Source organism: Ursus maritimus, unplaced genomic scaffold (genome assembly GCF_017311325.1).
Source record: "Ursus maritimus isolate PB19 unplaced genomic scaffold, ASM1731132v1 scaffold_24, whole genome shotgun sequence".
NCBI classification, from domain to species: Eukaryota; Metazoa; Chordata; class Mammalia; order Carnivora; family Ursidae; genus Ursus; species Ursus maritimus.
The window spans coordinates 6,211,399-6,227,550 of record NW_024424897.1 but is presented as its reverse complement, the minus strand read 5'-3'; the positions used below and the strand labels follow the sequence as shown (position 1 = coordinate 6,227,550).

The 16,152-nt window shown below is 42.5% G+C and overlaps 1 protein-coding gene across 2 annotated transcripts in view; it reads left to right on the top strand.

Annotated features, from left to right (window-relative positions):
* The first annotated feature begins 3,875 nt into the window (after positions 1-3,875).
* Positions 3,876-16,152, top strand: part of NUP85 (nucleoporin 85) — a 31,493-nt gene continuing 19,216 nt past the window's right edge. For both annotated transcript variants that reach the window (XM_008693760.2, XM_008693759.2), the window contains exons 1-6: positions 3,876-4,030; positions 7,968-8,061; positions 10,737-10,899; positions 12,542-12,612; positions 13,995-14,038; positions 15,878-15,947. In XM_008693760.2, coding sequence (XP_008691982.1) covers positions 3,998-4,030; positions 7,968-8,061; positions 10,737-10,899; positions 12,542-12,612; positions 13,995-14,038; positions 15,878-15,947 — 475 coding nt within the window. In that variant the 5' untranslated portion in view covers positions 3,876-3,997. The remainder of the gene's footprint in view (positions 4,031-7,967; positions 8,062-10,736; positions 10,900-12,541; positions 12,613-13,994; positions 14,039-15,877; positions 15,948-16,152) is intronic.

Sequence of the window (16,152 nt, the reverse complement as noted above, 5' to 3'; positions counted from 1 at the left end):
AATGTTAAGCAGGCTTCACACTCCAGGAGATCTCGACCTGAGCCGAAATCAAGAGCTGGGTGTTCAACCAACTGAGCCACCCAGGCACCCCTGTACGTTTCTTGATAATAGATTTTTTTTTTCAAGATTCTATTTATTTATTTGACAGAGAGAGAGAGAATACTAGCAGGGGGAGCGGCAGGAAGAGAGAGAAGCAGACTCCTGCTGATCAGGGGTCCATCCTAGGTCCCTGGGATCGTGACCCGAGCCGAAGACAGGCTCTTAACCAACTGAGCCACCCAGGCACCCCTCTTGATTATAGATTTCTACCTTGTTTCCAAAATAGTTATGTCACTTGATATGATTATGTATTTATTTCTCTGCAGGCTAGGGAGATTTGATTTTCCTAGGATGCGTTAAATGTATCCACCTCACAGTTTTATATAGGCCGTATCTAGAGATTTGGGCTAGAGCACAATTCTTCTGGCTTGATCTGAGAATGATTCTTAGTTTGACTTTGGAGTGACTGAAAGTATTTCTGGTTTGACTTTTGGGCAATACATATGTTTTGTTTTAGGAGATTTTTATTTGATTCCAGAAATATTTTATTCTTTCTGTCTTCCTTGGATTCTGATATACCTCAGGTTGAAATTTCTCTTGCATAATTGAAGACTCTTCAGTACAGATACAGGAGGAATTCAGAAGTTAAACCAACCAATATAAGGAGAGGAGGAGCTTATGGAGGCAAAGAAGACAAAAAGATTTGTATACTGATTGTTTTTCCAAAAGTATTCATTTATGATTATATGTAAGGAAAAGAGGATATTAAAAAAAAAAGAGGCTATATAAACTATGTAATTGAAACCTCATTCTTGGAAGAGTGTTGAAAGAGAAGGAGAGAAGGAAAAAAAAAAAGGTCCATAGATAGAATATTAACTCTATTAGCTATAGTTTTCTTTTTTAAAAAAAAGTGAATGTATTCGAACGATTATGTAAAGTTGCTGGTGTGTGGTGCTCTTAGACCAAAATATGTTTCTTTCTTTTTTTTTTTTTTTTTTTAAAAGATCTTACTTATGGGGCACCTGGGTGGCTCAGTTGGTAAGCATCTGCCTTTGGCTCATGTCATGATCTCAGGGTCCTGGGATCTAGCCCCACATTGGACTTCCTGCTCAGCGGGGAGTCTGCTTCTCCCTCTCCCTCTGCCCCTCCCCCCTGCTCAGGTATGAATGTGCACGCTGGCGCTCAAGTTGGGGGGGCGGCAGGCAGAGGGAGAGGGAGAAGCAGACTCCCTGCTGAGCAGGGAGCCCAATGTGTGGCTCAATCCCAGGACCCTGGGATCATGACATGAGCCGAAGGCAGTCGCTTAACCAACTGAGCCACCCAGGTGCTCCCAAAATATGTTTCTAATACTTTTTCCCAGTATTATCTAGCCCTGGGTCAGACAATTTCAATGCTTCTATTATTTTCAAATGAAGGTCTTTTTTTTTTTTTTCAAGATTTTTTTGTCTTTAGGGGCGCCTGGGTAGCGCAGTTGTTAAGCGTCTGCCTTCGGCTCAGGGCATGATCCCGGCATTCTGGGATCGAGTCCCACATCGGGCTTCTCCGCTGGGAGCCTGCTTCTTCCTCTCCCACTTCCCTCCTATGTTCCCTCTCTCGCTGGCTGTCTCTCTGTCACATAAATAAATAAAATCTTAAAAAAAAAAAAAGATTTTTTTGTCTTTAAGTAATCACCCTACCCAACGTGGGGCTTGAACTCACAACCCCAAGATCAGGAGCCACATGCTCTAGTGACTGAGACAGCCAGGCACCCCTTCAAGTAACAGTCTTAAAATATTAAGAAACTGTAGTACTAAAACTTTCCAAGGTCTTTTGTCATTCAAATAGTTTTCACAGATCTCCCTTTGAGAAAGGTGGTATTTCTTTTTGGTCTTTCATCCTATTATTTTTTTAAAAGATTTTATTTATTTGAGAGAGACAGAGAGAGAACAAGAGCAGTGGAACAGGGGAAGGACAGAGGAAGAGGGAGAAGCAGACTCCCACCCGGGCAGGGAGCTCAATGTGGGGCTAGATCCCAGGACCCTGAGAGCATGACCTTAGCCAAAGCAGACTAAACGACTGAGCCACCCAGGTGCCCCTTTATTATTATTTTTAATTAATTTGATTTATTTATCTTTTTGAGAGAGTGAGAGTGTGGGGAGGCAGAGGGAGAGAATTTTTTTTTTTAAGATTTTATTTATTTGAGAGAGAGGGGGGGCAGGAGGGGGAGAAGCAGGCTCCCCGCTGAGCAGGGAGCCTGATGTGGGGCTCAATGCGGGGCTGGATCCTAGAACCCTGGGATCATGACCTGAGCTGAAGGCAGATGCTAACCACCTGAGCCACCCAGGCGCCAGAAGAGAGAGAATCTTAAGCAGGCTCCATGCTAAGTGCAGAGCCCCACGTGGGGCTTGATCTCACACAACCAAGATCATGACCTGAGCAAAAATCAAGAGTCGGACACTTAACACACTGCAACCCACATGCCCCAAGATTTATTTTTAAGTAATCTCTATACCCAATGTGATCAAGAGTCGCATGCTTAAAAAAAAAAAAAAAAGAAGTTGCATGGTTTACTCACTGAGCCAGCCAGGGGCCCCCTGAATGTTCATTTTACTTTCAGAAAATATTAGGCCTCTTTTTACTCCCTGGAAAATGGACATGAATGCTTTCCTCATACTTCATAGCCACACCACTGGTGTTAGAAACACTTAGATTAGTGAAACTGTGTAACATTTGGAAAATGCGTCAATACATAGATGGCAGAACACTGTGGAATTTAGTGCAAAACTGCATTAAAGTTCATCCTATTGATGGTTGTCTTCAGAGACAAGGATTTAGATGAAATTGTGATAGCCACGAGGATTTTTCTTCCTTTGCGTAACCATCTGTACCTCAAAAGAACGAACTATTGGGGTGACAGGATTTTCCTAACCACTCCAAGTCATCTTTTTCTACCAATTCAAATAGGCCGTTCAGAAGAACCTCAAAGAAGGGAGCGTTTTGAAATTATGTCCTGTTTTCAGATCAAATTTCTTTTCTAAATAAAAGCAGCTGCTTCATTTTTCAGGCAGCATTTCCTAAGACTTATCTTTAAATTTCGAATTATCTTAGATTCGTTCAAAAAGTCGCTTGTTAATTTAGAAACAGTCCTATTTTCTTCTCTGTATGTGTATTTGCAAATACGGCATTTATAAAATAAATTACTCCTTTAAGTTATTGGAGCACTTCTGAGTTTTCCATAACAAGGTCTGGGATTCCCTGATTTGAGTCCCCTTTTCTGCTGTGCTTTCGTGAGATAACAAACTAGTATTTGTATTTAATTCAGCAAGCCCAGCTGTCTCGATTTCACAGTTGTTTCAGCCGCTTTAATTTTGTCTGCGCGTCTTTCGAGCGTTTTGGGGTGGGAGCGGCGATGATCGCCTTCGTACACAAACCCAGTGGACCAACAAGGATTGGGAAAGGACTGGATACCATTCAGAGAAGCAGCTGAGACGACGTTAACTTGCAGACCAAACGGAGCGAGAACAGCCAGAGTCGGGAGACGCCACGGTCTCCCTCACTCCGGGGCCGGGGCCTGCAGTCGCCCCAGAACTGCAGCCCCAGCCCACGGCCGCCCCAACCGGCGCACGCGCAGCCGCAAGGCCGCGGCTCCCGCTGTCTCCGGGGGCCTTTTCCCTGGCTGGCGCGGGGCTGTCCGCGGCGGCGCCTGACCTGGCTGAAGGGTTACTGTGAGGACAGGCTGTCCTGGCTCTGTTTTCCTTGTCGTGTTGTCGCCGGCCAGGAAGGAGGGACACGTGTAGAATGTCGCGGAGGGAGGATCGTGGCCGAGAGACGAGGCCCCTGCTGCGTTGGGGGTTTGGGCCTGCAGGCAGCGCAGGAGGCACTCGGGAGGGGGTCCTCTCTCGCAGCCGGCAGTGAGCGGGAGGCCTGAGCCGGGAGCTTTGGCGGCGGTGCAAGTTCCAGGGGGCTGAGGCGAGGCGCTATGGAGGAACTCGACGGCGAGCCGACCGTCACTGTAAGGGCGCCCGCGACGGTCTTGCCTTCGCGGTCCGAGGATTGTGTCTGCTTGGTCATTGTATGCTTGTCTAGCTCCCGCGAGGCTCGTGGCCCCCTCCCTCAGCTCACTTGCCACAGTTCGGAGGTCCCATTAGTTAGGTGCTCGTGTTTGGGTCGCAGTGGTCGCTAGGTTTCTGCTCTTGTTTGTATACTCAGAAATGCCTGGCTCGGAGGCCTCACTCCATGTCTCACCCTCTCTTGTCTTCCCGACTTTCCCATCCCACTTCCCTCGCTTTTCCTGTTGGGCTAGTGCTCTAGTGAGCGGGCTCCGACCCAGCAGAGGTCGAAGGGGCTTTTTTCTTCCGCAGAGCTAAGCTTCGTATCGCAACCCCGTGAGCTTGGCTTCTGCTTCTTGTGCCGTGCTGGCCCAAGATTTACTAAAAATTTGTTCTCGGAGACTTCTTGTTCTTATTGCTCTGTTTGCTTTCAATTCTGTCTGGACTGTCAAGAGGGTGTCAAATGTGAATGATTTATGATGTTCGTAAAGAGATTCGTGGCCCTTATATACGAGATACGTACCGATCCTCCTGCCTGGAAGACTCTGTTTTTCTCTCAGATGTATTTCATTTTTCAAATGCAAGAACCAGCACCGTCTTTCTCAGGAAAGCCTTCCCTTAACCTCCCTGACTAGGGCAAATATTTCTGTCCATTATTGGCTTGTTCTGCACCTCTTACCTCTTGGTAAGTTGTAAGCTTCACTAAATTGCAGGTTGCTTGATGTTGTATTTATTCCTTTGAGAAAGTTGAGATGCCTGCAGTTTTCAGCTAAAGCTATCAGATGGAAAAGCAGTGTCTGAAAAAACCAAAGATTAAAGATGGGGGTCAAAGCTAACTGGACAAAATGAGACGTGAGATCATAAATAGCAGTTAATGTGGGTTGTTACTCTATAAAGCTTACTACTGTAGAGTGTTAAATTTTAAGACCTATATAAATTACTTTAAATATTATATATCAAGGACTGTGTCAGTGGGAAGAAAAATTAGAATATCAGAATTACTGGAACTTTTGCAAACTACACATCTTCTTGCCTTTCCCTCCTCCACTTATGTCAGAATCTTTCGATGGGGGCACCTTTCCAGTAACCTGCACAACCTTGGGGAGTCACTATTTTGATATTGAGCCATGGTAATTAGCCTTGCTTTTACAAATTGAATGAGGATGATCTAAGCATGTTTTTAACACCAGTGATGGTGATGAACTTGCGATAGCTCAGCTCAACGCTGGTGTTGGGGAGACGAGGTAGGAAACTGATTAACCTTGTTGACACAGCCTTACAGAGAGACGTTTTCTTGATAGAACTCCATAGTCTAGAGTCTGAACCTCAACTATGCAAGTTCAAACTCAGTCATGTCTGTATTTGAGAGGTAATCTGTTCTTTGAGTTTACTCTAAGCACAGTCTCAAGAGACTGATGAATAATCCTGGATATCATCGAGTCACCTTTTATGGCAGCTGTGTCTGCTCTTCACACAATTGCTTCTTATTAAGGCACATGAAAGCCAGTTAGTAATCAGATTTAAGGATGTTTACGTATAGATTCAAAGTAGAGGATAGAATAATCGAGTCATTTTTCTAGACCAGTGGTCTTACTCTTTTGATTCAAAGATGGTTAAGTAATGTAAGTTAAAGAGGTTTTGTTTTAAGATTTTATTTATTTGAGAGAGAGAGAATGAGCACAGTAGGGGGAGCGGCAGAGGGAGAAGCAAACTACCTACTGAGCAGGGAGCCCGACGTGGGGCCGGATCGCAGGACTTTGGGATCCTAACCTGAGCCAAAGGCAAACGCTTAATCGACTGAGCCACTCAGGCGCCCTTAAGTAACAGTTTTTGTTGCCTGCTCTGTTTTGTTTCTTCTAAGATAAATCCCTAGAAGTAGATTTGCTTGGTTATGGGACAGATTCATATTTAGCTAAAATAAACTGTCATTTCTCCAAATACCATTTTCACACCAGCGAAGTGTAAGAGTTCATTTGTTCCACATCCTCATCAACTGTTCGTAAGGTAAATCTTTTTAAGTTTTAGCCATTGCCATTCTGGTGGGTATGTAGTGGTAGTTCATTATCACTTTGACTTGTATTTCCCTAATGATGAAAGATACTGAGCATCTTTTTATATGCTTTGGTGATGTGGCTGTTAAAATCTTTTGCCCATTTTGTTATTGGGTTATTTTATTAATGAATTGTAAGAGTTCTTTATATATTCCAGATATCAAATATGTGTTTTGCAGAAATTTTCCCAGTCTGTGGCTTACCTTTACATCTTCTTAATAGTATCTTTTGAAGAACAAAAGTTTGATGAAGTCCCAATTTATAAATTGTTCTGTAGTTCGTGCTTTTTGTGTCCTTTCTTTGCTTACATTAAGATCAAAAAGATTTTCTAGTATGCTTTTGAAATTTTACAGATTTTGCTCTACATTTATGTCTAATTTATATTGTCTGTGGTGTGAGGTTTATTTTCTGCATATGGATACCCATTTGCTTCAGTACCACGGTGTGTAACACTTCCCTTGCCTGGCCTATTTATCCATTAAGAGTCTGCTAAAACATCCTCTTTTGTGTTTATCTCTGCCTTAGCATTTCTCCACTTTTCTTACTGCCTGGTTTTTTTTATTGGACTTCCTCAGTAGACTGCTAGCTTTTGGAGAGCAGAAACTGTATTACACTTCATTGTATTTCTAGAACACAGTATAGAAAAAGGCTTACTAGACATTGCTTAGTTGTCGAATGACTGCATTAGCCCTTCCTAAGAACTGACTGCACTTGTCTTGAGACCACATTATTGCCAGCCAAATTTATTCTCTGCCAAAAATATTTATGGAGTGCCAACTTTGTGCCAGGGTCTCTTCTAGGCAGTGAATGAGAATCCCGGAATCCCCTGCCCTTGTGAGCTTTTATCTATTTACAGGGCAAGGTAATACCCATGTAGAAAAGTCATTTCAGGCACTGAGAAATGCTTTTGCAGTCTTATGAGAGTTGATGGTGGCTTGGGTTAGACTGGTAGACATGGTAAGTGGTTGGATTCAGGCTTATTTAACGGTAGAATAGGATTTACTGATTGGACAAAGGTGGTAAGGGAAAGGGAAGAATCAAAGATTACTCCTAACAGTTGAGGAAGGCTTTGTTCCAGTAGGGGAATGGAATGAGACTTGGAGATGAGCATCAAGAGTCCTTTTTTGGTTCTGATGTTATGGATATAGCTCTAGAGGTTAGGTAACCTATAAAGGTGTGGATTAGGTAGTTGGATATATGAGGCTGAGGCTCAAAGGGGTTGATTTCAGTTGGAGAGAAAAATTGAGAGTCCTCATCGAAGAGATGGCACAGAAGCCATGCTATTGGAGGGCTCCTTTTAGTAAGTAACAAACAGTTCAATTTCTTTCTTCTTCTTTTTTTTTTTTTAAGATACAATTTATTTATTCATGAGAGAGAGGGGGAGAGGGAGAAGCAGGTTCCCTGCAGAACAGGGAGCCCGGTGTGGGACTCGATCCCAGGACCCAGGGATCACAGCCTCAGCTAAAGGCAGACATTTAACCAACTGAGCCAGCAGGTGCCCCCAAACAGTTCAGTTTCTTTTCTATTTTTTTTTAATTCCCTTTTTCTGAACTATGGATTGTTAAGTTACAATATAGTAATTGATTAGGGATAGCTTTCCTTCTTATCAACACTTGTGAAGTGGCAGAAACTATAAAGAGGGTTGAGGTGCCCAGGAAAGCTCACTTGCTTATTCAGGGTTTAACAGACTGGGCTCATCTCAGCCACACTCAGCTGTCTACACAGATTAGTACTTAACTTTCATGACCACTTGTTTCTAGGGTTCTACTTGCAAATCATTTGAAAGCAAAGCCTTTAGTAAAAATAACAGTGTCTGTGCCTTTTTTTTTTTTTTTTTTTTTTTTACTAGTTGATTCCGGGAGTGAATTCAAAGAAAAAGCAAATGTGTTTTGATTGGGGCCCAGGGGAGATGCTGGTGTGTGAAACCTCCTTCAACAAAAAAGGTAGGTTTTTGGTTTTTTTTCTTCTAGGTTATCCATCTTGTCACATTTGGTTGTCTTTTTCCTTTATTCTGTCAGATTTAACTGAGACAAGAAACAGTTGAACTTACTTTGTACCATTTTCATTTTTGAACTTTTAGCTGTTTAAGATTTTCATTAATTTATGGGATCTGGAAGATGTTGAGTCCAGGAAAAAAATTAATAATCTTTGTGGGGTTCCTTTATATTTAAAATTTCAAGTTTTTCCCCCTTCTTGTCCAGAATGACTAAATTCCCTTGACAGCAGCCCCCCTTACTGTGAAACTGTAGCTCTCATTGTCCTTTTGTAGTATTGTGAACTTGATGAATTCTGTTAGCTGTTGATATAAAGCACAAAAGATCTGGAGAGTGCAGTGGCTCTTCCTTTTTCTCTAAGCCCCTTCAGGTTTTGGACATGGATCTTTCCTTTCTGTTACAGACTCCTCTAGTAGCAAGGTAAAACTAAATTTTGACATTTGATTTTGCTTTCTCCATCTCAAGAGAAATCTCGGGAAGTGTTGAAGATACTTTCTTGCAAATCTTTGACGGGTTCTTTATCCAAATGTGGAGGTTTTCCTCTTTTATAAAGAGGGGATTGATCTAATAGAAGTCTTATAATTTTGGCAAATCATGTGGTGCAGTTCATGCAATTTTGAAGTGATGTAGGTAAAAAATTTTTTTTCAATGTAGTTTTTCTTAATTTTATTGTTAACAGTTGTCCCTGATGTTGCCAAATGTTTATGGGATATTTTAGTATTAAAGATCTCAGGCTTGGCAGAGCCCTAGAAGCTGCCAAAGGGACAGTTGCTTAGAAGAGAACCTTCTTTGAATATGTCTGGCCTCTTTTCATACTTAATGGGAAAGCTTATCAGCATTTTTAGTTTGTCCTTGATTGCTGGAAACATGAGGTTTTCTGTTTATGTCTATTGAAATCTCATTAGAGACAAGCTGTTGAACATCATCACAGCTTGTTCAAGAAGCTGTTACATAAGAAATTTCCACAAGTTGGTGGTTTATAATTTATCATTATAGAGCCTTTTTCTCATTGTTGCAAAATAGTTTAGTCAACTCTTGATTCTTTGTTTTAGGGGTAATGAAAGTACAAAATAATATAGAAATAATATTTATTTGAATTTGAGATGATATAAAATTTCGGCTATGTGTTTTTCTTTTCTTTTTTTTTAAGATTATTTATTTATTTATTAGAGACAGCGAGAGTGCATGTGCACGAGCAGGGGCAGGGGCCGAGGGAGAGGGAAACGCAGACTCCACTGAGCAGGGAGCCCAACACAGGGCTCTATCCCAGGACTCTGGGATCATGACCTGAGCTGAAGGCAGACGCTTAACTGACTGAGCCACCCAGGAGCCCCTCGGCTGCAGGTTTATCTTATTTATTGAGTTATACATAGGCTAATATTAAGTGACTTTAATTTTTTTCAGCATATTTCAATCAACGGAATCAAAACACAGTTCCAAAATAAGATCGAGTCCCATGTTGGGCCTAGAGCTTACTTTTTTTTTTTTTAATAGATTTTGTTTTTAAGTAATATCTGTACCCAATGTGGGGCTCAAGCTCACAACCCTGTGGTAAAGAGTTGCACGCTCTACCCATTGATCCAGCCAGGCACCCCAGACCTAGAGCTTACTTTAAAAAAATAAGAGAAAAAGTAGTTTTAAAAAATAAATAATTCATACTCTTTTTTTTTTTTTTTTTTTTTTTTTTTTTTTTTTTTGATAGCAGGCATGCGAGTGGGGAGTTGGGGGCAGAGGGAAAGGGAGAGAGAAAATCTTAAGCAGGCTTCATGCCCAGTGTAGAGGCTGACGTGGGGCTCCATCTCACAACCCTGAGATCATGACCTGAGCCAAAATCAAGAGTTGGACTCTTAACTGACTGAGCCACCCAGGTACCCCCATTCATACTTTTTATTTATTTTTTTAAAGATTTTATTTGAGAGAGAGGGAGCAGGAGAGGAGCACGAGTGCGGTGAAGGGCAGAGGGAGAAGCACACTCCCCACTGAGCAGGGAGTCAGATGTGGGGCTCCATCCTAGGACTTTGGTATCATAACCTGAGGTGAAGGCAGATGCCCAACCAACTGAGCCACGCAGGCGCCCCCAATTCATACTTTTTAAAATGAAATCATAGCAAAGAAGCTGAAGCTTTTCTAATTAGATAACTCAATTAAAAATTTAAAATGAGGGGGTGCCTGGGTGGCTCAGTCAGTTAAGCATCTGCCTTTGGCTCAGGTCATTATCCCAGGGTCCCAGGATTGAGCCCCACATAGCGCTCCCTGTTCAGCCGGGAGCATGCTTCTCCCTCTCCCTCTGCCTGCCACTCCCCCTACTTGTGCGCACACACTTTCTCTTTCTCTATCAAGTAAACAAAATCTTAAAAAAAATTTAGGGTGCTAGCGTGGCTCAGTTGGTTAAGTGTTTGCCTTCAGCTCAGGTCATGATCCCAGGATCCTGGGATCAAGTCCCTAATTGGGATTCCTGCTCAGCAGGGAGTCTGTTTCTTCCTCTACCCTTCCGCTTTTTGTGATCTCCTTCCCTCCCTCCCTCCCGCCGTCCCTCTCTCTCAAATAAAATCTTAAAAAAAAAAATAAAGTGAATTCTTGTATGAGGGTAATGGTGATTGCTGTTAAATTTTTTTCTGTTTTAGAAAAATCAGAGACTGAATCAGGCTGCCCCTTTATCTATATCATCCGAAAGGATATAGATGTTTACTCTCAGATCTTGAGAAAACTCTTCAATGAATCCCATGGAATCTTTGTGGGCCTCCAGAGAATTGAAGAAGAATTGACTGGAAAATCCAGAAAAGCTCAGTAAGTAGGCTGCTGATAGGTGCTGAAGTCCACAACTAAATTGTGAAAGGCAAATGAAATGCATTGTTGTCCTTTTTTTTTTTCCTTAAGATTTTATTTATTTGAGAGAGTGAGAGTGAGTGAGCGCAGGGGCTGGGGTGGAGATGGGGGAGAGGGAGAAGGAGAAGCAGACTCCCTGCTGGGCAGGGAGCCCACTGCAATGTGGCGCAGGGCTCCATTTCAGTACTCTGGGATCCTGACCTGAGCCGAAGGCAGCTGCCTAGCCGACTGCGCCACCCAGGCACCCTTAGAACTGTTTTTCTTGCTAAAGATTGCATCTTAGTAACTAAACCAGTTCCTTTCTCATGGATATTTGTTTAGTTTTGTCATTGCTTTTTTTAAAGACTTTATTTTGAACTAATTTTGACTTACAGAAAAGGTACAAAAATAGTAGATTCCTGCACATACCCTTACCCTGCTTTGCATCATTATTATCTGCATAACCATATTACTGGTACTTAAACCAGGAAACTTAAACTTTGGTGCATTATGATTAAAGACTTCGTTTGAATTTCACCAGTTTTTCTAGTAAGGTCCTTTTTTCTCCTCTGTAACTCAGGTTGCATTTATTTTTTTTCCCCCTTAGTCTCTTTAATGACCTTGACCCTTTTTTTTTGAAAAATTTTATTTATTGGGGTGCGTGGGTGGTGCAGTCGTTAAGCGTCTGCCTTCGGCTCAGGGCGTGATCCCGGCATTCTGGGATCGAGCCCCACATCAGGCTCCTCTGCTAGGAGCCTGCTTCTTCCTCTCCCACTCCCCTGCTTGTGTTCCCTCTCTTGCTGGCTATCTCTGTCAAATAAATAAAATATTAAAAAAAAAAGATTTTATTTGACAGCGAGAGACAGAGAAGGAACACAAGCAGGGGGAGTTGGAGAGAGAGAAGCAGGCTCCCGGCCAAGCAGGGAGCCCGATGCGGGGGTGGGGATGGGGGGGTTTCGATCCCAGGACGCTGGGATCATAACCTGAGCCAAAGGCAGATGCTTAACGACTGAGCCACCCAGGCGCCCCTGACCTTGACACTTTTAAAAAATATTAACCAATTATTTTGGTGACTATCCCTCCATTTGGGTTTTTCCAATGTTTTCTCGTGATTGGAAAAAGGTTATACATTTTTTTTAAGGTTATGCATGTTTAGTAAGAATACGATAGAACTGATATGATGTGTCCTCAGTACGTCATATCATGGGGTTTATGATGTTGATGTTTTATTACTGGTTTCGTTGACCTTGATCACTTTCTTAATGTGGTTTCTTCACTATAAAGTTACCATCTTTCCCTTTGTAACTAGTAAGTATTTGGAGCAGAAACTTTGAGATTATGCAAATCCTGTTTCTTCTTAAATTTTCAACCACTAGTTTTAGTGTCCATCAGTGGATCTCATCTGCAACAATTAATGTCAGTATGGATTCATGGATATTTATTTTACCCCATGGTTTATGTCATATGTTACTTATTTTGATGCGTAAGTTGTTCTAGCTTTGGTAGTTAGGAACTCCTTTAGGTTGGTTCCTGTCTTTGAGCAAGCTCCTGTTAAGAACTTCCTTGCTTTTTGTCACCACAAGATGCTCCAGGCTCATCTTCTGTGTCATTTCATTTTTTGTAGGTTGGTCCGAGTGAGTAAGAACTACCGATCAGTCATAAGAGCATGTATGGAGGAAATGCACCAGGTCGCAAGTAAGGATTTTATATGTGTATGTGTGATAGTAATTGAAATGTTTATCTGGCTATCGAGATTTAAGAATCTATTTGACTTTCCAGTTTTATTTTTTATTTTTTATTTATTTATTTTTTTAAAAGATTTTATTTATTTATTAGAGAGACAGCCAGCGAGAGAGGGAACACAAGCAGGGGGAGTGGGAGAGGAAGAAGCAGGCTCATAGCGGAGGAGCCTGATGTGGGGCTCGATCCCATAACGCCAGGATCACGCCCTGAGCCGAAGGCAGACGCTTAACCACTGTGCCACCCAGGCGCCCCTAACTTTCCAGTTTTAAACTCTTACTTTCCTGTCTTACATAATTCTTAATTTTTTGGCAGCTGCCTTGAGTACTTTTTTTTTTTTTTTTTTTAAGATTTAATTTATTTCTCAGAGAGCACAAGCAGGTAAAGCTGCAGGCAGAGGGAGAAGCAGGCTCCTGGAGCCCGATGCAGGGCTTGATTCCAGGATCCTGTGATCATGATCTGAGCCAAAGGCAGATGCTTAAACAACTGAGCCACCCAGGCGTCCCTTGAGTAGATTTTTCAAGTTAGAACATAATGAATTGACAGGTGTGAGACTAAGGGTCAAATTAACAACCTTTGAAAATCACATTCCTGTTTTTTTTTAACCTTGGTGATTTCTTCCTTCCTCCACTCCCTCCGCTCCCCTCCCCTCCTTCTAAAAGATATAATATTTTGAGAGAGCACCTGTGACTGTTCGGGGAGGGGCAGAGGGAGAGAGAGTCTTAGACTCTGTGCCGATCACAGAGCCCGACTCAGGGCTTGTTCTCAAGACCCTGAGATCATGACCTGAGCTGAAACTAAGAGTTGTTCACTTAACCAGCTGTGCCATCCAGGGATCCCTAACCTTGGTGATTTAAAGTCACTATAACCATGAGAGTCACGTGACTCCTAGATGCTGAGTAGAGTCTTTTATAACCTGATGGTCTCTTTGCAGTTGAAAGTGTCACTTTTAACTTGAGGGCATTGGGCTTGCAAATCATTGATCTGCAACAAAGAGATATGAAGCATTTTTAAAAATCTGTAGTGAAGGGGCACCTGGGTGGCTCAGTCAGTTAGGCATCTCACTCTTGGTTTCAGCTCAGGTCATGATCTCAGGGTTGTGAGATCGAATCTTACATCGGGCTCACGCTGAGTGTGGAGTCTGCTTAAGATTCTCTCTTCCTCTGCTCCCAGTCCCTTCTCCCAACAACTCGTGCTGTTAAAAAATAAAAATCTGTAGTGAAGTTGGGTGGTCATTAGAGAAAACAAAGGCACAAGCCAAAGAACCTGGAATATGAAGATATAACTATGAGACTAAAAGTTTCATTGCTTACTTAAAATGTTTTGTGTTTTGTTAGTTGCTGCTAAAGATCCAGCCTGTGGTCGCCAGTTCAGCAGCCAGGTAAGGGGGGCCACCTTTGTTGTCCTGCTGGCACCGTTATGTCCTTTTGCATCCTCAGCACCCACCTGGGGTGACTTTACAATCATTGTTTTTGTTGTTTTGTTTTTTAAAGATTTATTTGAGAGAGTGAGCATGCGTGTGAGCAGGGGAAGGGGCAGAGGGAGAGGAGGAGAGAGAGAGAATCTCCAGCAGACTGCCAGCTGAACAGTAAGCCCAACAAGCTGGATGCGGGGCTTGATCCCGTGACCCTGATATCATGACCTGATCTGAAATCAAGAGTCAGATACAACCTACTGAGCCACCCAGGTGCCCCACAGTCGTTGTTTTTGCAGAAGTCTTTTCTTTACAGCTAGATAGGCAACTCTTTGGGGGTAGTAAGGATCATCTTGAACTTCCTGGTGCTCCCTTCAAGGCATAGCACATTGGAAGACAAGGGTGTGCTTGATAAGTATTTGTATGAGTTTCTAGTTCTTTTTTTTTTTTTTGAAGATTTTATTTATTTATTTGAGGGAGAGCGAGAGAGCACAAGCAGGGGAAGGGGCAGAGGGAGGAAGAAATGGATTTCGCACTGAGCAGGGAAGACCCTGGGATCATGACCTGAGCAGAAGGCAGATGCTAAACCGACTGAGCCACCCAGGCACCCCACGTTTCCAGTTCTTATGGGAAGTGTCAATCCTAAACAAATTGTGTCACCTGAGATAGTGAGCTGAGCTTTTGGAATCACCAATTATTTTTATAAACTGTACGCAGCTCATGAAACCGGTATTTTTTTACTGAGTTGTTTACTTTAGTTGGAGCTGGAAGATGACTGAAAGAATTCTTTCTTTAGTAGAATCTTGATAGTGTTCAAACTCAGTAGTGAATAGGGACTAGTGCACTGTCTGTGGTCCACTCTAGTGCACAGTCAGCAAAGCATTTGTTTTCCCTTATGAATAAGGTAGTCTGTGTGTGTGTATGAAAGGAGGGTGGGGAAGAGGAGACTGCATGTTTCTAAGGGCAGGGTCCAGACCTGATTGATTGATTGATTGATTTTTTAAAGATTTTATTTATGTATTTGACAGAGATAGAGACAGCCAGCGAGAGAGGGAACACAAGCAGGGGGAGTGGGAGAGGAAGAAGCAGGCTCACAGCGGAGGAGCCTGATGTGAGGCTCGATCCCAGGACTCCGGGATCACGCCCTGAGCTGAAGGCAGACGTGTAACCGCTGTGCCACCCAGGCGCCCCCAGACCTGATTTATTTTTGTGCCTTATATTGGGTTTGCCTTTTAACAGACTTTTAAATTATTTATTTTTTATTTGAAAGATTTTATTTGTCAGAGAGAGAGTGAGAGGACAAGCAGGGGGAGTGGCAGGCAGAGGGAGAAGCAGACTCCCTGCTGAGCAGGGAGCCTGATGTGGGACTTGATCCCAGGACCGTGGATCATGACCTCTGAGCCAAAGGCAGATGCTTAATCAACTGAGCCACCCAGGTGTCCCATGTAGAATTATTAATATTATTTACTGAATATTTTTCTTAGACTCGTCTCCCATTTTACTTAGAGCCTCTTTCTAAATCATAATATTCATGAAGACCTTGGGCATGATGATCTAATTCTATTCTTCTATAATGTACGTTAAACTAAAACAAGAGCCATGAGAAAAAAAATGTTAGTCTGTCTACCACCCCCTAAAATTTTCTCACTGGCTTCCCTGTGGGAAATCCTGTCATAGGAAAATTCAGTAATTGTTGAATTAATGATGAATGACCGTCATATGATTGAAGCCCTGCTTCATTCCTTTGCTCTAAGAGAAATGTCAGGAATGTTTTCAGTTAAAACTTTGTCTCCATTTCTTCCTTAGGTCTCCATTTTGTCGGCAATGGAGCTCATTTGGAACCTTTGTGAGATTCTTTTTATTGAAGTAGCCCCAGGTGAGCATGGAATCACCCCTTCACAACATCAAAGGTATCCCCCTGCCCTTTCCTCTTCGTCTTTCCTGCGTGTTGTGATGAGCGTTATATTGTCAAAAATGCTCTTTTCATCACTCTTCATCAACGTAACTAGCAGAAAGCTGTACGTAAGACCCAAAGAAGCCTGCCATTTTGTCAGATACTACAAAGAGTCAGAAAGAATGCC